Source organism: Temnothorax curvispinosus, unplaced genomic scaffold (assembly GCF_003070985.1).
Source record: "Temnothorax curvispinosus isolate PA1 unplaced genomic scaffold, ASM307098v1 QBEX01001427.1, whole genome shotgun sequence".
NCBI classification, from domain to species: Eukaryota; Metazoa; Arthropoda; class Insecta; order Hymenoptera; family Formicidae; genus Temnothorax; species Temnothorax curvispinosus.
In genome coordinates this window covers 62,367-76,846 of record NW_020211207.1, presented here as the reverse complement: position 1 = coordinate 76,846, position 14,480 = coordinate 62,367, and the positions used below count along the sequence as shown (strand labels likewise).

At 38.6% G+C, this 14,480-nt stretch overlaps 4 protein-coding genes across 6 annotated transcripts in view; 2 read left to right on the top strand and 2 right to left on the bottom strand.

The window, feature by feature from the left end:
- The window catches only part of LOC112463547 (JNK1/MAPK8-associated membrane protein), a 2,098-nt gene extending 1,580 nt beyond the window's left edge, over positions 1 to 518 (top strand). The window contains exon 5 of the mRNA XM_025029994.1: positions 3 to 518. Within this exon, the coding sequence (XP_024885762.1) occupies positions 3 to 195 (193 nt within the window). The 3' untranslated portion in view covers positions 196 to 518. The remainder of the gene's footprint in view (positions 1 to 2) is intronic.
- A 64-nt stretch (positions 519 to 582) lies between these two features.
- Positions 583 to 5,069, bottom strand: LOC112463520 (maltase 2). Its single transcript, XM_025029953.1, has 9 exons — positions 4,844 to 5,069; positions 3,543 to 3,906; positions 3,197 to 3,450; positions 2,988 to 3,113; positions 2,671 to 2,897; positions 2,410 to 2,590; positions 2,070 to 2,296; positions 1,118 to 1,267; positions 583 to 1,030 (listed from the first exon to the last, which is right to left on the bottom strand). Exons 1-9 carry the CDS (start codon positions 4,958 to 4,960, stop codon positions 952 to 954), a joined length of 1,725 nt encoding a protein of 574 aa, XP_024885721.1. The 5' UTR covers positions 4,961 to 5,069; the 3' UTR covers positions 583 to 951.
- A 2,075-nt stretch (positions 5,070 to 7,144) lies between these two features.
- On the top strand, positions 7,145 to 12,122 carry LOC112463503 (osteoclast-stimulating factor 1-like). Of its 2 annotated transcripts, XM_025029936.1 has the most exons (8): positions 7,145 to 7,439; positions 7,833 to 7,882; positions 8,517 to 8,755; positions 8,839 to 9,165; positions 10,189 to 10,235; positions 10,396 to 10,513; positions 10,598 to 10,809; positions 11,064 to 12,122. In XM_025029936.1, exons 1-8 carry the CDS (start codon positions 7,338 to 7,340, stop codon positions 11,298 to 11,300), a joined length of 1,332 nt encoding a protein of 443 aa, XP_024885704.1. In that variant the 5' UTR covers positions 7,145 to 7,337; the 3' UTR covers positions 11,301 to 12,122. The 2 variants fall into 2 exon arrangements, with proteins under 2 accessions (XP_024885704.1, XP_024885697.1); XM_025029929.1 differs by lacking the exons at positions 7,145 to 7,439; positions 7,833 to 7,882; positions 8,517 to 8,755; positions 8,839 to 9,165 and adding an exon at positions 9,395 to 9,556.
- Positions 11,675 to 14,480, bottom strand: part of LOC112463490 (gamma-tubulin complex component 4) — a 3,644-nt gene continuing 838 nt past the window's right edge. For both annotated transcript variants that reach the window (XM_025029915.1, XM_025029921.1), the window contains 6 exons: positions 14,358 to 14,480; positions 13,983 to 14,299; positions 13,376 to 13,846; positions 13,126 to 13,303; positions 12,818 to 13,040; positions 11,675 to 12,635 (listed from right to left, as the gene is read on the bottom strand). The exon at positions 14,358 to 14,480 is cut by the window's right edge and continues 121 nt beyond it. In XM_025029915.1, the coding sequence (XP_024885683.1) occupies positions 12,387 to 12,635; positions 12,818 to 13,040; positions 13,126 to 13,303; positions 13,376 to 13,846; positions 13,983 to 14,299; positions 14,358 to 14,480 (1,561 nt within the window). In that variant the 3' untranslated portion in view covers positions 11,675 to 12,386. The remainder of the gene's footprint in view (positions 12,636 to 12,817; positions 13,041 to 13,125; positions 13,304 to 13,375; positions 13,847 to 13,982; positions 14,300 to 14,357) is intronic.

The window sequence follows — 14,480 nt, the reverse complement described above, 5'->3', positions numbered from 1 at the left end:
AGCTCCGTCTCGGATATAAAAAACGTGATAGTAATTTTGGGCCATTGGTTGCTGCACGGATACGGCGTGATAGCGGTCGCGACTCTTCGCGGAATCAGCATTCATCCCGCGATGTTAGCCCTAGTTGTGTTACCCGCTCTGTTTTACATTATAACGGCGAGATTCACCGATCCACACAAGCTCCATATCGAATAAATCTTCCAAGCCAGAGTTCGGCGAGAAATGAACTTTTGGACCGATTTTCCGCTGGCTCCGCCTAAAGCTCGGCCTAGCTGCGCGCGGGACGACGAGGCAAGGGAAATAGTGTTAGGCGGAGCCAGCTGAAAATCGGCCGAAAGCGACAAGTTCTTGCCGAGCTCTGTTCCAAAAGCAAATCTCATGTATATACTATTTCCCATATCTAAGGATTAACATACTTAGGCTGTGTATTTATTATGTAATAAAAACAAAATCTTGCGCGCACATGTGGGTGAAAGCACACATCGTGGGATTCTTTTAATAAAGATTTTCGTTCAATAGTCATGCAATTTTGGATAGCGTGGTGCCCCTCCCGCCTCCCCTTCCAGAAAGAAGTTACAAATCTTTGTATTTGATGCTTGCTATATATATTTTCATTACACGTACGGACATTGAGATACATTTCTTTTTGTTGCACAATGTAATGTATGCACACACAGTTATATGATTCAAATAAAACAGATTTTCTTCACACTATACTTTGTTTCAACATACAAATAAATCAGATAAGCTTCAGCATAAATAATGATCAAGTAATTTCACATTTTTAGGACCTCTAGCTTCTATCTGTATTGCCGTTAATTTGAATTTCGATACAACTCGATTCTAATCTTTTTGATATCAACCTTGATTTCCTTCAGTTTTGTATATTGAAGAAAGAAATGCAATCGTATATAGCCGATTGCTCTCGCATTTAAATTCTTTTGGATCGATTTAAGACTCCTTCGGTACAAATGTTAAAATTAGTGTGCTTTTCGGTGATATGGGCACAGCATCCGACGGTAATTTCGTCCTGAAAAAACGATAAAGTTTCCATATTAAATTAAATTATTGAACATAAAAGATACGAGATTTTTGCAGATCGTGAAGATCTCCTTACTTCATTAATTCCGTATTTTGGTCATAGTTAGGACTATGCGCGACCACATTGATTTCTTCCGATATCCGCGGTATTCTGGACAGGTTTATGACGGCTGGTTCGTCTCCTGTCTGATACGCCACGAGATATCCGGGATTGCCACTTTTTACCCTACAAATTTAATTTACGTATTTATTGATATACTTTCGGACTTTATTCAAGCAAAAGCAAAACATTTCGAAGCATATGTACGATACAAAGTGTAAATTACACCGTATCACGTATAACTGTTAGTTGGTCTTATTGTATTTTTTGCATGCAGTTAAGTTTTTATTGCAAAGCGTAATCGCGATATGTTAGTACGTAGACTCACCAACTCCTGTGTTGCATACAAGGAAGCGTGGAACAGGGAAAATTAATCTTTGGTTAGTCTATTGTATTTATTATGCCCTCAAAGCATTTTTTTAATTAGCCCCCATTTTTTAATTCTTAACGTCAAAAATGTTTAGAGGAGTTTTAGCCGTCTGTTACGAAGCGGTACTTTATACGAGGTGAAATCAAGCGACAGATGTATCTCCGAAAGCACCGTGAGAATACGGGCCGAGACGTTTAAGAATAACTCGACGTTAGTCAATTGTGTGCGTAAGAATGAATTCAATTATCCAATTAAAACCCACCGCCTTCATTCATGCGCATAGAGAGTATACCGTTAATCTTTCTTACGTATAAATCAAACCACTTGGATAGAAAAAAATTGAAAAGCATTCTAAACGACTAATTTTCAAAGTTAATTAACCGGTAGTTATATATAATAGTTGAAAATATATTATATTATAATAATTTGTTCCCCAACGCTTCTAAAAGTGGTTCGCGAATGAATATTTAACTTTTGTTAAAGCGCACATAAATTTGTGAAGTCAATGATTACAGCACATTGATATTTTTTTTTTAAGTAAATCGTCACGAAGCTTACCTCGCGTATACGAAGACAGTCCCGTTTACTATTCTGAGAGTCGTATTCCCGTGAAGGAACGTTAGACTACTTCGGGCACTCGACAAGGTTGCGAACGCATCCTTCGCGGACATGACGTCCTCTTCTCGAAGAATCGGCGTGCCCGGTAGTAACATGGTCATTAACACGATACTATCGGCGACGTCTTTAGGCATGCGTTGCCTCAAGGAACGCTGTTTGCCATTCACCTATGATTGAAATACATACGAAGTTTACAAAGTTAAAAATTTAAAATTACATAGTAAAAATAAGTGTTATCTTTAAAACCATATGTAATGAAAATTAATTTTGTTACACTTACATTCCACGCAGGCCACGGCGTGACGGCAAGCCATTGCGATATACTTTTACGCAAGTCCGTCGCGTTTATGCTCGCGTTGGCATTAGTGAGGAAGTGCGAACTCTGCGGTAGATCAATCGTCGTCTTTTCGTTATAAACTTGCAAGATGTCCGCGCCAATGTCATCTTGCAACGCAAACAACCTGTAAATAACAATACATGTGAGCTGATATATAGATAACACGCACATCGCGAAGCTACGGTACAAAGGAAGCGAACGTACCCTTTGCCAGCAGTTTCGTTGCGAACGACTTCTTGCCATTTCGATAATACCGCAGCGTTCTCCGAACGATCGCGCGTGTGAACGTGCACTAGCGACTGATAATTGTTCGGTTCTACGGGAAGAATGCTCCTGGATTCGTCGCGCAGCTCCGGATCTTCCGTCAGATACTGCGTGTTTGCCAAGCGAAAACCGCTAATGCCTAATTTCAGCCAGTGAGTCAAGACGTCCTTAAATGAAGAATAAGACGATGAGATATGTATATAAATTAAGACGGGATAAATCGGCCGGCTAAAAATAAAACTGCAAGAGAGACCTACTTTAAATTCTGTCACCACTGCCGGGTTGGTGTAATTCAGATCAGGTTGCGACTTGTTGAACTGATGAAGGTAATATTGGCGCCTTTGTTCGTTCCATTCCCACGCGGATCCGCCGTACACGCTCAACTGCAAAAGTATATTTCAAGCTCAGTACGCGTCATTCCTTTTCTACGTCAGAAAATTACTTATCGGAGAGAAGTATGACTGACCCAATTATTCGGAGGATTTCGTCTTTCTTTTCCACCGTCAGAACCGATTATTCCATCAGCCCAGACGTAATAGGACGTGAATGGCTCCTGTCTCAGTACAGATTTTTTAAACCACGAATGCTCCACGGAGGAATGGTTGGGATCCAACTCCAAAAAGATTTGTTGGTCCTTCTCCTTTGCCACTTTAACGAAATTTTCCAAATCGCTGATGTTTCCTAAATTCGGCTTGATGGCTTTAAAATCTATGGTTCCTCCTGTAAAAATTAAGAATATCAAAATATAATTAATCGAGATTACAATTAATATAACATATTCTGAGAAGGTAAACATTCGAGTCTGTGCGTACCGTTCGCGCTTTCCTTCACCAAAGACGAAAGAGATATGGCCCTGACATGTTGATTTTTCAAATCGTCCAGTATATCCAAGTTGAGATTATATTCCGAGACGTCCAATTCAACAATTGCGCTCTCCTCCCACAGTTTCTTCGGCTCAGGAGCGGCGCATTTTGGCGCCATCACGATGATCGCTATGGCACCGGCCAACATGGCTGCCCATATCAGCCAGAAGACGATGAACAAGGCCCATCTCAATTTCACCCAGAACGGATCGTTTGCAAATTTCATCAATTCCTCCTTTCCCATTCCAGATAGCACCGCCTTCACCATCTCGATGTCGATCTTGGCGTCGCCATTCTCCGAGATGAACTTCACCTGTTCAAAGAAGCGTACACTTTGAAGTTGACTCGAGTAAGAGAATTACAAGACGGTTCATAATATAATTATAGACATCAGACCAATATGGTAACTAATTGTCAAGATATTAAATATAATAAAAAAAATACATGCAAGTATATGTAGAATACATAATTAATGTTATTGCCGAGTGTTCCGAAAGGCGATACTCGTATTTTTTTTACAAGTTTATCATTTCTTTTTCGCGACAAACGAATATATGTCGCCATAAGGCAGATAAAAATTCAAATTCAAGGAATCATTGTTTACTTATCAAAGCTGACGAGGATTAAACGTGTAAATTATGGAAGCTAATATCTCCATGCTGCATATCTACCAGATGCATATTTTAGAATAAATAAAAAAAAAAGACTCGGGTCACATGATGATGCAACTTGCTCGGGACTTGCGTACATTCCAGATTTAATCGACCCATCTTCCTTTACCGTTCACAGCTGTCGAAACAGTACGATACGCCTCGCTCTTGCTACGATCCAATAAATCCGAATAAAAAAAATCGTGTGGTTTTTTTAAATCGCATTAAAATAATCCGTGTCTACTGTTCCATAAGGGCGCATAGAAACATAGGTCATTGTCCGTCTCCGGGGGCGATCGATCGCTCGCACAATGGCGAGATAGGCGTGTCCGTGAGCCAAAGGGAGCTAACAAAAGGCAAGACTGTTCCCGGCGTTCCCGTCTCGACGTGACGTCTGCAAAACGGCGGATTGAGGTTAACCGATTAACGGACGGAGCTCGGATCTCAACCTTTCCTTTCCAGGGGAAACTCGAGACGTCCAATACGTTCGGGAGAGCCTCGCGCAAAAGATAAAAAAGCGCGGGCGAAACAGCCGGCTTTTTTATCTTCGCAAAATTTGGGGATCTGGAGGCGGAGGGAGTCCACGAAGAAGAGCCTCACCTCGGTGGCCTTCTCGTCCTTCTCCTCCTTCTCGATCGCGATCTTCGCGGCGCTGTCCTCCTTCAGCATCCGCTCCTGCGCGTCCTGATCCAGATCCTCGCCGTTCTGCTTGCCCATGACGACGACGGCGTTATTGTCCGGGTGTTGCTGCTGATCGTTACGGTGCTCGGTCGCGCGAATCTCCCCCGACCTGAACGTAGCAACGACTGGCGATGGCGACGGCGCCGACGGCGTCCCCTCTGCGGCCGCGGCCGCGGCGCCGATCAAATCGCGATCCCTCCCCCTCTCCATGACGCGCGAATCACGTAACGCCGGGGGCATTACCCTCTCGACATTAGACCCTCAACCCCCTGCAAATTATCTTGATTATCAATTACTACGTTTACGCGAGCATTACTTCTGTAGTAACTTAATTACGATAATTCGCTCGTTTACGCGGAGTAAATTATCGGAAGTTAAGTACTACAAAATCCCGTTTACGCGAAGGAATTATCGATCGTAAGTTACTACAGAAGTAACACTCGCGTAAACGTAGTAAATGAGACCCTGATTCTTTAACTCTTATATTAACATCAGTATCGTTATTATTATGTTGTCGTTGCGTAGGTAATACACTGGAAAAAAAAATTATTTGTGAGAAAATATAGATTTCTTTGAATTTTTCTGTATTCTGATGAAAAAATTTCTCATATTTTAGATTTATGAAAAATTCTGAAAAAAATATGTAAAATGTCTCAAATACTTTCAAAAACAATTGAATGAGGATTTTAAATTGAATAATAAAAATCTGAAATATTTTATTATTATTTTGTTTGAGTTTTTCTGAAAAACGTTCCAATTCGTGTAAAAAAAAATCTCAAAAATTCTCAGAAAGTCAACAATTAGAAAAATCATGGAATTAGTATTATGCGCGCAATATGATCTTTTACATGCTTAATAAGTGAACATGCAGATAAATTAACCGAAGAAGAAAGGAATTAAACAAATTTCCATTGTTCTTTCACATTATATATACGATATTAATGATGTATGTACCTTGTCAGTGCTTTCGGTCTACCGCACTCTCGTCTCGCTAGATAAAATTCACACGATGCGTATCCACCGATGCGCGAAAAAAGAGTGGCATATAAGGTCGAAAATTCTGGTCAAAAATGCGAAAAGAACAAAGTCAGCGGAATCCGCAATTAACGAGGATATTCGTTCGGGACTGTCGCAAGACCAGGACCGCGTTTGACCTCGTTTCGATTCGACCTGGGTTCCCCGAGTGCGAAAGCTTTAATCGCCTTGACTTGAATATTTATCTTTGCTGTAAATGTGTAAATAATATAAATAACCCTGTTTAAAATAATAGATACAATATGATCAGACTACATTGTATTACATTCAATTTCAATGTAAATGAATAAAAACCTTATTAATTTACATTGAAATTGAATGTAATATAATGTAATCTGATCATATTGTATCATATTATTTTAAACAGGAAAGACATTATAGTAATTAGTAATATATGATAATAATAATTTACTAACTTCGTACAGAAATGGACTTAGTTTTTACAATTTGTTCTTAACACACTCATACCATCCATACCATTATATATTTCCTACCTATGTATAATAATAATAATCTCTCTTTCTCTCCAATTTCCTCAACTATTTCCTTTTATCTTACCTATAATTGCTCGTTCCACACTCTTTCACATATTTCTTCTTTATTCCTAGCTACCTAATTCCTTAAAAACTAATCTTGTACACACTTCTCTACGTAATGACTTATATACAATCTTGCCGTTGCCTACAAAATACATATTTCTCCCCTCCTCCCACATTATCAAATTTCAATCTTATCAATGCTCACTATCTCTTCTATTCATCTTGTCTAAATTCCATCTTTAGATACCGATCATCAGTCCATCCAGTTTCACATACAATCCCTTATACTTTTTATCATATCTAGACTCGATTATCTTCTTTTCTTCCATTAAGACATTACTAATCTACCAATGACGACCCGATTTGTTAAGTTTTATCTTCAAGCCCTTTCCTCTCCAGTTTTGCAATCTTTCAGTCTTCAACGCGTTATTTGGCAATCTTAAAATTTTAAATTTTGAATTTCTGCACTACGATTGGCCGATATGGTGCGCGCGAAATCAAGCGGGAATGCTCGGACGAATTAAGAGAATTGGCGCGAGTTTTTAAAGCGCAAAAGTTTCTGGTTTTTCTCCCGAGCTTCTCAAATCTGAACTGAACACGCTCGGGACGCGACATTTATTCTCAATAGTCCTCCTTTCGACTGCTTTCACTACATTTCGATACTCGAACCGTATGTTCTAATATTTTTAATCATCATCACATGTGCGATGACAATAATCTGTTATCTCGTCTCTGCACACGTGATCAAGCGAGAGATATGTCATGAATGACATGCCTGTTTACGTTGAACGGTAACGGCACGAGACTCTCTGCTTTCTTTCCCGCCACATACATGCCAAATGACTCAAATGACCAGGCTGGAAATCAACGTCAAACGGCTCCTAACGCGCTGCGAGCTGATAGCGAAGGATGATCCGCACAAGGATTGGAAACTCGAGAAGGTATGCGAATGCTGTTTCTAACCTCTACGTTCTGTCACGTTCCTCTGTTTATCACACATTAGGGCTAGATCAGTACATTAGATATCGGAGTGATTTTATATATTAATTATCTGAAATACAAAGCATAATATTAAGACACGTCAGACAATTCTAATTATAATATTTATTATAAAATTTTTGTTTGTATATAAATTAACTTGCGCACACTGCTATGTGGATGGTTAAATTTCTTTTACCTAACTGTTATTTCTTGAGAAAATGACACAAGAATTAAATAATCCATTCGTTAGCAGTTGCTACATAAATTATTCGCATATAAGCTATAAATATCTATAGATTGTGTGAAAGAGTTTTGTTCATACAAACACCTGACATATGCTTTTCTTGTTTCAGTACATACTTTCTCTGGATGACATGATGAAGGAGCTGCAAACTTTACCAAAGTAATATTTTCAGTTGTGCAGTATAATATCATTAAAACGTATAATGTATTATTATTAAAAAAGCATTATTTGCATGATATAGAGAATGCCCCAGATTTTGGGTGACAACAGTTAACAACAAAGTCCTTACTTCAAGATGAAAATCCTACGATTAACGTGTCAAGATTAATAGTTTTTAAATAAGAAGTATTTAAAGTTGATTGAATAAATCGGCCAATATTAAAATTTGCGCGTTCAGACACGGTACGATAGCAAAGATATAAATCATCATTTATTTACACTCTGTGTAATGATCTTTGACAATTCTTTGATAGCGGGTCTGTTTTCTATTGCCGAACTGGCCGCACTAGTTCAGAGTTCATAGTTCGGAAACTTCTTGAACAGCGCACTACGACGCTCTCGGTAAGACTGTAGTGTACTACATCTTTTTCCTTCCTATGTGGTGTAAAAAAAAAATGAACTCTGAACTATTGCAGCCAACAATAGAAAACAGACCTACGATGTATCGTTTTTCAATGTTGCAAAATCAAGGACACTCTGTATATCATTTTCAAATTGTATCTAATTATTATTATCAGCATCACGGTATTAAAGATGTTTGTATAGCGTTAAAATGCTGGATTTTTATTTACAGTAAACCGCCCAAGGATACCATGATGGGCTACATCAAACGGATAGATTTCCTGAAAGGAGTAATAAATGCGATGAAGTTGTCGAACCCGGTGGAGAGGGTGATCGCCGCGCAATTGCTATCGAAAAGTTCAGCGTCCACCAACAATTCCGCCAGTACGAATATCACAACGCAGATACATCAGAAGACAGTCGCCAAGTACAATCGGGAATTACGGGCGGAATTATTCTACAGCGGCAAAGGTGACTTGCTATTTTAGCATGCGATACCGAAAGTCTGGTCGTCACACGTGACTCTCGACATTAAATCTCGTTGTGTGTTACAGACGCGAATAAGGATGGCGTGCGACAGAGATTAACGGGCTCTAATGTCCAGGACGACGATCTTGACGCTATTTTGAAGTACAATCGTAACATCCAGGAGAAGATTGCCGAAAATATGCTCTCGATGACCAGCACTATGAAGGAACACGCGTTAGCGGCGAGCGCCATCATAAAAAAGGATATCGGCACGCTGGAAATGTCCGACAAATTGACCGATGTAAACGCTGTGAAATTGAAGAAGGAATCCCTAAAGTTGGAAGAGCACACCAAGTCGAAATGGAGATGCTGGGTATGGCTCATGATCGCCTTCGTTCTGATTGTGTTCTTCAGTGAGTATTTCACATATCGATTTATAAAAGTTATTTTCTAGAGCAATGCGATGGACATTTTTTTATTTATCGCTCGAAATAAATTTCTAATTTGCGTGATGTTACACCGTTGCTAAATAGGCTATGAAAATATCAGCAGCTGAATTATCATTTAAATTGCATCTCATTCTCTTGTATATTTCAGATATGGTGTTATTTATGAAAGTGGCAAGAAAGAAGATTTAGATTAATTTCTACGTCGGGGGGCGTGTCAACCGCGGCTGGAATATGTAGCTGCGCGTCACGCGTGAATCCGTGTGAGTCATTGGATTGATATTATGATGATAGAATTACACAGCCATGAGTGTGCTTGTAAAACCACCTGTTCCACCTAAAACCACCTGGAAACCTGGTAAATATACCATAAAATAGCCATACGTCGGATTATAACTCTGTCTGGGATGGCAATGTGTAATTTACGATCTTGTTATGCGCAATTTGATAACGATATCTAAGTATTTACCGTATAATTCCTGAAGTACTTCTTGGTTCTATTGTGATAATTGTGTATGATAGGAAAAAGCTTTTATACATGTACATATGAATCTCTGTATATATGTACTGACCATGTATTATACAGATCGTTTATTTATCCTAATTATAATAATTATTTTCATGTCATATTTGTTACGAACTCAATAAAATTCTATTGTATATAAATTTAAGGTTATATCACATATTTCAATCCAACGTCTCAATCCATTTAAAATCTATCGAGTGCGAAATGTACGCTTGAAATGAAAAAATCAGCAGCCTAAAAGAATTACAGTTCCGCCGTGATTATTGAAAGAACATTATTTTGCGCAGCTTTGCTAATGTGTGCAATTATTGTACAAATCTAGGTTAGAATAATGATCTCATCAGATACATGAGAATATGAGTGTATAATGTACCTCATTTTTGCAATTAAACACGAATAATTTTTATTTTTTAAGTAAGATAGTATCTGACATAAATGTGTTAATATTATATGTTATCTTTAAGGAAAGGTAAAAGTGGTCAGGACGTTATGCAAGTATATTGCGCAACGTGTAAGTGCATCTACAGTCTATTAACAAAATATGTTTCTTACATAATATATACGTGTGTCGTAATAACATATATGTAATTATATTTCTCTTATTATTATGGAATTATATTGTTTCGTATATTTTTAATGTGTAAAAATATGATGTTACTGCTTTTTAACAGGCGGATGAGTTATCGTTCGAAGAAGGTGATTTACTTTACGTTTACGACAGAGATACCGATCCAAATTGGTGGAGGGCTAAGTGCGGAGATCAGAAAGGACTCATACCTGCCACTTATGGTAAAGAAAAATGCATAACATTCGTTTATCCTCAACGTAATGTTCATAATCTATTATGTTATATTCATAATCTATTGTTCTCAGTCGAGGAACAAACGGAAGAGATCGAGCTGCCGCTGCACGACGCTGCGAGACGGGGCAATGTTTCCTTCCTGGCGGAATACTTGAAGGAGGGCATATCGGGAACGGGCTTGGATGCAGCTGGGAACACGCCGCTGTACTGGGCGGCACGCACTGGCCATTTGGAATGTGCGAGAGAGCTTCTGAATCTGCTAAATCCCGTAGTAAACGCTCAAGTAAGGGAATGGACCTATACTTTGGAGAACTGGACTTGTATTCCTATTTTAATAACTAAACAACTAAGCGTAGCCATATGATTTTAAACTCGCTACAACATTTTAAGCTTTCACGAAATAAGCAACAGAATGAGACGGTCACATTTTAATATAAGATACAAGTGCGAACGCTTCTACCGTATCGCCGTATATCCTCATATATTCGTGTGTTTCGCACAAAGTTACCTCTTAATCTTTTTTACTTTCAATCGTAGAATAAAATGGGTGACACGCCATTGCACGTAGCAGCGAGTCACGGACATTTGGAGATGGTGAATTTATTGTTGGAGCACGATGCCGATGCGACATTGAAGAATAATGACGGTATCACCGCGGAGGAATTGGCTTCCGACGCGTCTATCAAAAACACGATACAACTGCATCAACGCGGATATGATGAAAGTGCACATGGATACGGCGAAGAAGATTATAACGATGAAGATAGCGATTGAGAATTTCACAATCTGCAATAAGAATAAAATAAGAATTCCATGTATTTTAAAGAAAACAAACGATTCACGTATTACGTAAAGTACTATAATTTTACATATTAATAATTAAAAATAAATGTTAATCCTTTGCGGTCCATAGTTATTTCTCGCAAATCAAGAGCAAAAATCAGGTATTTCAATTTCATTTAATCAGCGGGGCTAACATGAATAAAAAAAAAAAGGATTTTTATTACTTGGAGGAATTTATGGAAATTCCAAAAATGTAATTTACGCGATTATAATAGTGTACAGATTCGAATTATGCGAAAGATTATTACAACGCATTATGTCGATGAATTCAAAGGATCACAAAGGGTTAAATAACATTTCAAAGATCTCAAACAATGCTTGCCTCTTTGTATTTAAGACTCTTGTTTCCTACAGGATGCGAGTAGCTGGGTAAACGAAAGTTTATTTATTTCGATCATACAAGAAATTCACACGACATCGCAATGTCACGAGTCAAAGAAACAGGAGTCTTAAAAATTGTTCTTTCATATTTGTGATATATTATAGAGCGTATATCTATTGCTATATAATACGATAATAGATTAAGATCCTTGCTTAAAAAGGACCAATAATTATATTATCACAAAACATGTACGACATGTAGAACCAAGTCTTTATCATACTGCCATTAGCATCATTCAGAATAAATATTATTCAAATCATTCGTAAAGAGTATTATAATGAAATTATATAAAAACATATATATTAGCGATTACTATATTGATTGTATGAGTTGCATGATACAAAAAAATAAATTTGAGGAAGTATTATAGACTTCAAATGTATAAGATGTGATCTGTGTAAAAAGAACAACAGGCCACAGAGTGTTCTTTTATACAAATTACTTAAAGCTCTTGTTTATCAATTTTTCGCGTTATTATTCGCATTATTAATTTAACCATCCATTATGAATTCTTGACTGAACATTATTGAGCTCTAATAAAACAATCTTTACAAAAAGAGACGTAATATTATGTTCTTCTTCAGTAATATGCCGCGATGTATTTGTAATTCACTACGTGATTTTCTTTACCTCCTTCAAACCTTTTTACTGAACCATCTGTTGAAATCTAGTCTCAATAGCAATCGAGCCAAGTGCTCTCCACTGGGCTGTGCACGCACTCTATTCAATGTCTTTGTCAACCAGTCCATTACGCTGTCGAGCGTCTCGCATAACGTTTTGAGCTCTTCTTTCTCCGTTAAGAGCAAATTGCCGACCTCCCACATGGACGCTTGTAAAATGAAATCGTCGCACAGCCGTAGCAAAAGATGTATCAACTTGTTTACCTGTTAAAAAAATTCATGAATACCAAGGAGCAACAACAGAGTGTCTCGGATTTACGGAGCCGTCTTTAAAATCTATGGATTAAATTAATCAAAGAATTGATATAACGAAAGACGGCTCGCGCCAAATCTGCGATACTCTGCATAATTTTGAATTTTATAATCGTGATTTTAATGAAATTTACGGGATTCTTTTTTCCTGTTCCATTGCCTAGCAAAAAGGTTTGCGACATGACGTTAGCCAGAAATACAGAATGCGCCTTCTGTATATCCTCAAAATTCCGTGTGTTCTTCATACTCGCTTCCATTACAGTATATTGACTTTCCAGCACGTCTACTTGCAGATAATACTGCAAGTTGTCGACGATGAAGATCAAATTATTTCTCAATTGGATCACGCCGATGTCACTGTGAATTTAATATATCGTGCTATAGCAATTACGGACAACAAAAATGTTAATTATCTTGTGACATTCATGAATATATAATTTACATGTTCTTGTGATGCATGTGCTCGCTCCAGAGATTCCACAAGTCTATCTGGGTCTTTTTAACTCTCAATAGGAAGCGAAACAAAATGTTGTAATCGTTCAGCACGGCTGGATTGAACAACAGATGCAATGGCCAAACAACTTTGTACTTCAACGTGATCATACCCCATCCGCGTTTCTCTAAAATGATAAAATTTGTTCAACGTCTTGCCTTTGAATATCTTGGAAAAAAATTGCAACACAAATACGCACCATTAGGATCTTGCCTTTCGTTATCGGGGAGATCGATGGCGTCCGTGTCGGCGTCCTCGTTTTCAGAAGGTGGCACGGGCACCACGAAGTTAAAGCTGTCGATAGCGCTTTCGTCGTTCAGATGCATCCTCCTCAGCGCCATTTGAAACGCGAGATTAATGTCTCTGGACGTATGATTCGTGGGCGCCTTGTTCAGAACGTGCGCCGTGAGCTTGATGAATTCTAAGAAGAGGTCGCCGCGTCCCATCAGGAAGAATTCTTTCACCAGTCTGAGCTGCTGCATCAGCTGCGCCTCTTCGACGGCCACGTGCCACAGAAGCTCGGTCACGCACTGTTTCAATTCGTTGATCGTGCGGTCGAACTCGACAATGTTGAAAACAGACTTCGCCTGGAGATTCTGAAGTTTCCTGAAGTACTCGTATTCTTTGTCGCCCCACACGGAATTTTCTGTCTTGGATATCAGGCTGAAATCTGAAACAGACACTTGGCTTTTCACAACTATCTTCTATCGCGCACCAGATGACTGTGCTCATTTTCTGAAGAGTGATATAACAATTGTAACAAGATAGTTTCCTTTTCAAGCAATTGAAAATCGCATTTTTTTTACCTTTCTTCTGTCTGGGGTCATTCCCAAACATAATGACAGTTTGACCGATGGTCAGGATTTTATTTGCCAGCGACGGCCTGATATAAGACGGAAGCATGTCCATCTGGACAGTATAGTCCCACATATCGACATCAATTTTCTTGCCGTTTATCGATTCACGTGCATCAATATCGTTCTTTCCATCCTCATGCGTCGAAGGTTTCTCGCAATCCAATGATTTTTGTATGAAAAATTCTGTGTGAACATCCTCCAGATGCCCATACAAGAGCCAGCTCGTTAGATGCTTGTAGAAAACAATGTGAACGGAATGGGCCATCCTAAAAGCGAGTAAATGAATAAGGCTAACAATGTTGAGTCTCGTTAAAAATCTCTTACAATTCCAAAGTGGCGTTGATCTCGGGTATGCCGGTATGCATACGCTGATGTAAACACTGCAACAATTTACAACCATGGAGCTTCTGCGTACGAATCTGAAACGAAAGAGACGGTTGATAACAT

Excerpts from the sequence above, each read along its gene's own strand:
- LOC112463520 (XM_025029953.1), bottom strand. The coding sequence starts at position 4,960 with ATGGGCAAGCAGAACGGCGAGGATCTGGATCAGGACGCGCAGGAGCGG. Across the intron at positions 2,898-2,987 it reads CAGTGGTGACAGAATTTAAA|GACGTCTTGACTCACTGGCT; the intron begins GTAGGTCTCTCT and ends TCTTCATTTAAG. Across the intron at positions 2,591-2,670 it reads AACGAAACTGCTGGCAAAGG|GTTGTTTGCGTTGCAAGATG; the intron begins GTACGTTCGCTT and ends TGTTATTTACAG.
- LOC112463503 (XM_025029936.1), top strand. The coding sequence starts at position 7,338 with ATGACTCAAATGACCAGGCTGGAAATCAACGTCAAACGGCTCCTAACG. Across the intron at positions 9,166-10,188 it reads CGTTCTGATTGTGTTCTTCA|GAAAGGTAAAAGTGGTCAGG; the intron begins GTGAGTATTTCA and ends GTTATCTTTAAG. Across the intron at positions 10,514-10,597 it reads ACTCATACCTGCCACTTATG|TCGAGGAACAAACGGAAGAG; the intron begins GTAAAGAAAAAT and ends TATTGTTCTCAG.